The following is a 9356-nucleotide window of genomic DNA, read 5'->3' as shown; positions in this document are numbered from 1 at the left end:
GAAGATCTGGCTCAGGTTATGGGAGCAGATGGTAATTTAGTTTCATCAAAATTACATATATTTATGACACAAAATATATTTTTAAAAAATCTCTACAATTACAGTTGATGACTGCAAGCGTAAATGGTCAAGTTTACTGTTGGGGTATCGAATAGAAGTTAAGAAGTTAGAGTTACGTATTAAAGAAGCTAAACTGAAAGGTTCATATAATCCTAACAACGAATGTAGATCTAAGTGGATTTTTTATGAACGCATGAAATTTTGTGATGACATTAAAAATCCAAGTCTTATGGAACTTGGGAACACATTTGTTAACGACATTAATAGTGACGATAATGACCAAGTTTCCAAATTTCAAAATAATAAGATGGAACCAGAGCTTGATCTAGAACCAGAAGTGTATTTACCAGATGACGAACAGAATTCTCTTCAAACATTTGTCGGTATGAAATCAAATTTTAGCGGTCTTAATTTACCGGAAATCCAAGATCCAGCTGATGATAAACCAACAACGTCAAATTGGATGTGTTCTAAACGCTCTTATGATCAAACGAATTACTTGGAAGACCTTGAAAAGGAGCATAACTTAATAAAGTCCACTAAGGTGGAACTTGGGGTTGATCTAGACACAGAAGTGTATATATCTGATGATGAAGATTATGACACTGACAGCCAAATGTCTGGCATGGAATTTTTAAGCGAACCAAATTCTCCTCAAAGCCAAGAGTCAGTATATGATAAACAATCGTCAACAGGTGGACACTGCACTAAACGATCCTATGATCAGGCGAATTTATTGGACGATATTGAAAAGGAAGAGCATAACTTAACAAAGTCCGCTAAGGTGGATGTATATATACCCGACGATGAAGATGATGACACTGACAGCCAAATGTCTGGCATGGAATTTTTAAGCGAACCAAATTCTCCTCAAAACCAAGAGTCAGCAGATGATAAACCATCGTCAGCAGGTGGTAACTGCACTAAACGATCATATGATCAGGCGAATTGCTTGGAAGATCTCGAAAAAGATGAACATAACTTAATTAAAACGGTACGTTCCAATGACATGGTTCCTGTTACCGATTCCGACTATAATTTTTTGGTCAGTTTTTTGCCGAAAATGAAAAAGATTAATGAGTTGCAAAATTTACAGTTTCGTGAAAAAATTACCAATTTGATGTTGGATATTGCGAAAGAATGAAAATTCTGATTATTATTCTAAGTTTAATTAGTGTTTGAAACTTTATTTTAGCAAGTTAAACTCAGTCTTAAACACACATTTCAATAATAAATAAAAATAAATTAAAAATATCATTACTTAATACAATTTGCGTTTTTTATTTTATAATGAGTGTCGCCTGGAAACAAATTGTGTAGGAATACAATAGTTAAACGATATGTAGTGATGTGTTAAATAAGGAAAAACACTTTTTTCGATATGGATTTAAAAACTTTCGTAATTTTGAGCAATATTGGCATTTTTGTGCTGAAATGATTAGTTTTTTTAAACTTTCTATGTGAAAACTTTTTGAAATTTGTTCGTCAGTAATTTTGGTCTAGACAGACAGTCTTTTTATTTTCGTTGTAGAGTAGAGTCAAAACCAGGTTAGACGACCGTCGAAGTATCAATCAACAACGCTGCTTTACATTTATAGTAATTCCAAACATCCATCCATCGCTGGCAATTAACACACATACTGGCGCGCCATGGCGTATTCATACACAGCTAGATAGAGAATGAGAGCAAAGAGCAGGCATTTTATTTATACATATTTCGCTTTTGTTGAGTATTTTCGTTAAGTGTTGCTGTGATAATGTTTGTAGGTGTTAAATAAAGTATTTGGAGGAAACTACAGTTTAGTTGAGCGAAAAATGTCAAACGCCATAGACAGATTACAGTTAATCGCTGAAATACGCAAGTGGCCTGAACTGTGAGATTTCAAATTTTGAAATTCAAAAGCAAAGAATATAGACCCTGTTTAAATTTACAAAATACTTTGGAAGATCTGGCTCTCGCTATGAGAGCAGGCAGTAATACAGTCTGATCTAAATTCCAAGTTATACATGACTCAAAATATATTATTAACCATTTCTACAATTACAGTTGATGCCTCTCTTCTTGTAGATTCTACATATATGCAAATCTTTCAAATCGGAACTAGAACAAAAATTTGGCATCATTTTTAATTTTTAATATACCCGAGACACTTGAGGCTCCGCTCCACCTTAGTAAACTTAAGCGCTGCACAGTGGTATGAGAATAAAAAAAGAGGGAAATAAATCTGTAACTTCTAAACCCTTACGCCGATTTGAATGAAATTTCACATGCGCAAAGAGGAAGTGTAATCGAGTTTAAGTTTTGAATTTGGACCTCATGAGCCCAGCCCACCAGGAGCGGGACCAGGGGTTCCCAAAGTAGGACACCTCGGGTATGTTCAATTTTTAAAATTATCCTATTTCTTCGTTTGTGTAGCTATCAATTATCTCTTATAGCTTAGGAGATATTCGCATTTGAAAATTTAATTTTCAACATTTTACCCACCCTACTCCAGTTTTTTGGTGACTGCGGTTCAAAATATTCCCCGATTTTATCCATTTTTCTTTTATAGGATTAACAATAGATCTATATATCAAATAAAGATAGAAGTGTTTAAAAATCATGGCTGAGTCCAAAGTTACATGCATTTGAATTTAAAAAAATTAATAAAGGCGATTTTTCGCAATTTTTTTTGGGAAAAAACAACTTTTATTCTATTTAAGTTGTCTAAAAAATTTCTAAGAGGATGTATAATGGATTTGTACTTTTTTAAAAGCTAACTTTACGCCAAATATTTTAAATGAAAAAAACATTTATAATTTTTGATACCGACGGGATCAGGTCCATTCAAAAAATGCCTATTTTTATGTAAAATTCAACTTTAGGGCAAAAATTCTCAAATGGCATATTCTATATCAAAATATAGTAACCTATTTTAGATGGCCCAATAAGTTCTTAATTATTTTGTAAAGGGTTCCGATAACCCCGCCCCTGGTATGGATTTTATAGCCAAAAAACGAAACAAATCCCATTTTTGGGATTTTGCAACATTTTTTGGGAATTGCGGAATACTTGATAACAAATTTTTAAAATTTGTTTTTATTTTTCCATTTTAAATAGAAAAATCTACATAACTGTGAAATTTCATTAAAAAATATTCATAAATAAAAATTTTATTTCAATTTGAAAAATTTTGTATCTATGCAAAATTCAATAAAAAGCATTTTTTGTAATTTTTTTCAAAAAAGTATTCCATGAATTTTTTAATTGTCAAAAGTTACATACATTTTTGAAAAGTAGACAAAATCCTCTATTCATTGATATATAACATGTCTACCTTATGTTTTTTACGTGTCAAATAAATTAGGGAAAACTTAACAACTCGCTGAGAATTTACGCACGGTGACACTATAACGATGAGTTTCAACTTCAAGATGATACGTTTGGGACACTTTTTGGATAGTAATTGTTGGCTGGGATATGATTTATATTCTTTGCTTAAACACACACATGCCTGAAAACACTGCTAGTTTGAGCAAGAGAGCAATGAGCGAGAGAGGTATTTTGTTGAATATTGTTGTGTTGTGATGATGTTAGTAGATATTTAATTAATAAATAGAACATTTGAACGAAACTATAGTTTAGTTGAACGTGAAATGTCAAACAATGTGGACAAATTTAAGTTAATCGCTGAAGTCCGCAAGAGACCTGCACTATGGGATATTAAAAGCGAAGAACATAGATTCAAAAGAATTCGTCAAAAAGTGTGGAAAGATGTGGCTGTCACTATGGGATCAGATGGTAAGTAGTACAGTTTGTTATGAACTCCAAGTTATATTGTACTTGACACTAAATACATTTATTTTTTAACATTTTCTACAGTTGCAGGTAATGACTGCAATCGTATTTGGAGATCTTTACGGGATAGAAATCGAGTAGTAGCTAAGAAGATAGAGTTACGCATCGCAAAAGATAAGTTGAATGGTACATATGATCCTAACAATGAGTATAAATGTCAGTGGGTTTTTTATGAACACATGAAATTTGCTAATGACATTAAAAAATCAAGTCCCACGGAACTTAATGACAACAAAAGTGACGATAATGACTCAAACCAAGTTTCAGAATCTCATAATATGGATAATACTAAGATGGATGAGAACAATAGTTTAGTTGAGCGAGAAATGTCAAACGCCATGGACAAACTTAAGTTAATCGCTGAAGTCCACAAGAGACCTGCACTATGGGATATTGAAAGCGAAGAACATAGATCCAAAAGAATTAATAAAAAATCGTGGAAAGATGTGGCTGTCGCTATGGGATCAGATGGTAAGTAGTACAGTTTGATATGAACTCCAAGTTATATTGTAATTGACACTAAACATATTTTTAAACATTTTCTACATTTACAGCTAATGACTGCAGACGTATGTGGAGATATTTACGGAATATGAATCGAATAGTAGTTAAGAAGATAGAGTTACGCATCAAACAAGCTAAACTGAAAGGTTCATATAATCCTAATAATGACTACGGCAGTAAGTGGCCTTATTTGGCACACATGAAATTTATAAATGACATCAAACAACCAAGTCCCATGAAATTTGGAAACTCATCGGTTAATGACAACAAAAGTGACGGTAATGACTCAAACCAAGCTTCCAAAGTTCATACTAAGATGGAACCTGAGCGTGATCTAGAAATGTCAAAGGTCATGGACAAATTTAAGTTAATCGCTGAAATGCGAATGAGACCTGCACTGTGGGATAATAAAAGTGAAGAACATAGATCCTGTTTATCTGTACCAGAAGTGTGGAAAGATCTGGCTGCCAGTATGGGATCAGATGGTAAGACAATTTAATAAACACTACTGGGACGAATTTCGCATAGTACGACGAATTCGTTGGTAAATATTTGTATTATCTTTAGATTTTAGGTTATATAAAGGTTATATTAAGAAAAGAATTCTTTTAATTAAACAAGTTTTTACTTTATTTATTTATTATACTATGATTAAAATGAGAACAATTCTTAACGTAGAATATAACTTTAATGGTTTCTTACACTTACAGTTGAAAAATGCCAGCGTACTTGGGTACATTTATGTAAGTCATATAAGGGATCAGTTAGGCGTGTAAAGTCACGCATCAAAGAAGATAAGTTGAATGGTTCATATGATCCCAACAATGACTATAGCACTAACTGGGCTTATTTTGAACCCCTGGAATTTATGAAGGACTATACAATAATACACTATAGAAGACCGATTAAATTCCGAACTTCAGGTAAAAAATTGAAGTTAATCGCTGAAGTCCGAAAAAGACCTGAACTATGGTGTGTTAAAAGCAAAGAATATATACCCCGTTTAGCTTTACAGAAGTCATGGGAAGATCTGGCTCGTGCTATGGAAGCAGATGGTAATACAGTTTGATCTAAATTCCAAGTTATACTTGACACTAAATATAATTTTAACAATTCTCAACAGTTACAGCTGATGACTGCAAGCGTAAATGGACAAGTTTACTGTTGAAGCAACTAACAGAAGTTAAGAAGTTAGAGTTACGTATTAAAGAAGATAAGTTGAAAGATTCATATAATCCTAACAATGAATATAGATCTAAGTGGTTTTTGTATGAACATATGAAATTTTGTGATGACATTAAAAACCCAAGTCTCATGGAACTTGGGAACACATCTGTTAATGACAATAATAGTGATGATAATGACTTAAGCCAAGTTTCCGAATTTGAAAATATGGACAATTATAAGATGGAACCACAGCTTGATCTAGAACCAGAAGTGTATATACCCGACGATGAAGATTATGATACTGACAGCCAAATATCTGCCATGGAATTTTTAAGCGAACCAAATTCTCCTCAAAACTATGAGTCAGCAGATGATAAACCATCGTCTACAAGTGGGTACTGCACTAAACCATCTTATGATCAGGCGAAGGATATTAAAAAGGAGGATTCTAACTTACCAAAGACCGTTAAGTTGGAACCTGAGCTTGATCTAGACCCAGAAGTGTATATACTCGACGATGAAGATGATGACACCGACAGCCAAATGTCTGGCATGGAATTTTTAAGCGAACCAAATTCTCCACAAAATCAAGAGTCAGCTGATGATAAACCATCGTCAACAGGTGGGAACTGCACTAAACGCCCTTATGATCAGGCGATTTGCTTGGAAGATCTGGAAAAAGATGAACATAACTTAATTAAACCGGTACGTTCTAATGAGATGGTTCCTGTTACCGATTCCGACTATAATTTTTTGGTCAGTTTTTTGCCGAAAATGAAAATGATTAATGAGTTGAAAAATTTACAGTTTCGTGCAAAAATTACCGATTTGATGTTGGAAATTTCGAGAGAATAAAAATTCTGATAATTATTCTAAGTTTAATTAGTGTTTGAATCTTTATTTAAACATGTTAAACTCAGTTTTTAACACACATTTCAATAATAAATAAAAATAAATTAAAAATATCTTTACTTAATGAAATTTGCGTTTTTTTTTTATAATGAGTGTCGCCTGGAAACAAATTGTGTAGGAATACAATAGTTAAACGATATGTAGTGATGTGTTAAATAAGGAAAAACACTTTTTTCGAAATGGATGTAAAAACTTTCGTAATTTTGAGCAATATAGGAATTTTTGTGCTGAAATGATTAGTTTTTTTAAACTTTCTATTTGAAATCTATTTGACTGCTCTTGATATTCCTGAAACTATTTTCATTTAAATTAATTTTTTTATTGTATTGACTACTACATAATACCTATACTTGATAAATTTTTGTCATGATAAACGTCAAAGTGGTTGTCATGACAAAAAATTATCAGGTATTATGGTCCCCATTTATTGGTATTATTGCTTTGTTATAACAAAATTGTTAGTGTTTTTGTCCAGACAACTTTGTCTTGAAAGCAATGATAAATATTTGTCAAGTATAGACAGGGGCTTATTCATACTAAATATTTTTGTTAAGTTTTTAGATTGTTGATATTAATTAAAATAAATACATTCAATACTTCTATTAATTTAAAAACATTTATACTAAGCTTGTTTACAAATTATTTTTTTTTTTAACATAAGTAACAGAATGATTAAATACTTCTGTTAATTTAAAAAAAAAACATTTATACTAAGCTTGTTTATATATTATTTCGTTAAAAAAGTAACAGAAACCACAAAAATATTATGATGGAAAAAAATTTCCCGTGCGACAGTGATAAAAATTAATTTTAAAAAACGTATGTATAACTAAGTTTTGCGTAAAATCAAAACCATTTTTAAGAGACATTAGTACATAACCAAGGCGAATCTATAGAAGGTGACCTCAGAAGAACAGCTGATTATTATACCCTTCACCTTCGTGAAAAGGGTATATATAAGTTTGTCATTCCGTTTGTAATTTCTACATTTTTCATTTCCGACCCTATAAAGTATATATATTCTGGATCCTTATAGATAGCGGAGTCGATTAAGCCATGTCCGTATGTCTGTTGAAATCAATTTTCTGAAGACCCCAGATATCTTCGGGATCCAAACCTTCACTAATTCTGTCAGACATGCTTTCGAGAAGCTTGCTTTTTAAAATCAGCAAAATCGGTCCATAAATAACGGAGATATGAGCAAAAAACCGGGACAACCTCGATTTTTGACCTATTTTTGATTTATATCTGGATTACTAAGTCATTAATATAGACAATATGGATATCTAATGATATATATTTCAAAGTCCATTGCAACGATGTAGATAAGGCTATAGTAAGTTGGACCTACAATGGGTCAAAATCGGGAAAAATATTTTTTAACCTGAATTTTTTTTTATCAAACATTTTTTTTGTCATACATTTTTTTCCCAAAAAAAATTTAAAAACTAAAAAAAAAAAAATTTTTTAAATTTTTTTTTAAAAAATTTGGAAAAAACTTTTTCTAAAAAAAATTAAAAAACTATTTTTATTCAAAACAATATTTATTAAAAAAACTCTTATGACGGCCTAGGTCGCCAACTCTACCGACAATGTAAGCGAAGGTCGGATGGGTCCAACTCCACCTACATTGTAAGCGAAATGTTCAGCTTTCACTTTTTTTAATCGTCTTAAATTTCTTTTACTGAAGCCGAACATTTCTTTTAATATGAAAAACATACAACAAACAACACTTACTATTTTTAATTTATACTTATTTATTTTATTTAATTAATTATTTATTTTTAATGCCACAATCACGGTTAAACACTTGTACTTTCAAAAACACTTTACAATATGAAATTTTACTTTGAAAGAATAGAAAAAACAAAGAGACACCAACAAATAAATAACGGGACAACGGCTGAACCAAAACTACATTACTTAGCCATCCAATTCGTATGCAAGTACGATGACAACATTTTATTCGATTTTGTCTTGTTCTTTAATTCATATTAGAATATTAGTATTTCATTTTACAATGTAATAGCAATAGGACTCATCTGAATCGGATGCTAGTTGTATACTCTTAACCAATTTTATTTTATGTTTTCCTATTGACATAATAGTATACATTTGGATGTGTTTTAAATTGTAATAACCTGCGGACTGCTGGGCTGTTACAATCACGAAATCACGACAGACATAAATTTGTCATTTTCTTTTGTTCGTTCATTCTCGCTGTTGTTGCGTATGAATATTTGCATTGTCAAATACATTTACACATTGATGTGAGAAAAATTATATGAAGCAACAACATGAAAATTGTGAAGAGTGGGAAAAGAGAAACAAAAAATGTCTAGTACAGATGGTCGTGTACTACACACTCTTCAACCCTTCGCTAACAAACTTCGTCTGTCTTACATTCAATTTCTGCACTGTAAAAAGGGGACTATGTATTGAAATCAAATCATAATACCTTTTCAGGTGAAGGGTATAAAAACCAAACAGAATTCCTTAACCCCCATTAACACGAAGTCTGGTTAAGTGTTAACTAATAGTTATACTGTCGGTTAAAATAATTTTTGTTTGAAAAACTGTCATAACTATTAGTTAACACATAACCAGACTTCGTGTTAATGGGGGTAAGGAGGAATAATAATATGTTTTATTTTAATCTCTTTTTAAATATCTTTAATAAAAGAACATTTATACTACACAACTATCAAATAAATATACAAAATAGTTTGACAAAAGATTCCAAAAGAATTGTGTGGCCAGGCCGCTTTAATAAACATAAAATATTTTTTATGAACAAGGCCGCTTATGTTGTTATTTTTATATTCCTATAAATCTTTAATTTTACATAAAAACAGCATCTGAATTTCGGTGCGAA

At 31.5% G+C, this 9356-nt stretch overlaps 1 protein-coding gene across 1 annotated transcript; it reads left to right on the top strand.

Moving 5' to 3' along the window:
* Nucleotides 1-3696: 3696 nt before the first annotated feature.
* LOC135955406 (uncharacterized) lies at nt 3697-6424 on the top strand. Its single transcript, XM_065505756.1, has 5 exons — nt 3697-3841; nt 3923-4369; nt 4453-4887; nt 5113-5457; nt 5526-6424. The coding sequence occupies exons 1-5, from the start codon at nt 3697-3699 to the stop codon at nt 6422-6424; spliced, it is 2271 nt and encodes a 756-aa protein (XP_065361828.1).
* The last annotated feature ends 2932 nt before the right edge of the window (nt 6425-9356 follow it).

This window comes from Calliphora vicina, chromosome 3 (genome assembly GCF_958450345.1).
Source record: "Calliphora vicina chromosome 3, idCalVici1.1, whole genome shotgun sequence".
Classification (NCBI taxonomy): domain Eukaryota; kingdom Metazoa; phylum Arthropoda; class Insecta; order Diptera; family Calliphoridae; genus Calliphora; species Calliphora vicina.
This window is presented reverse-complemented; position numbering and strand designations above follow the sequence as displayed.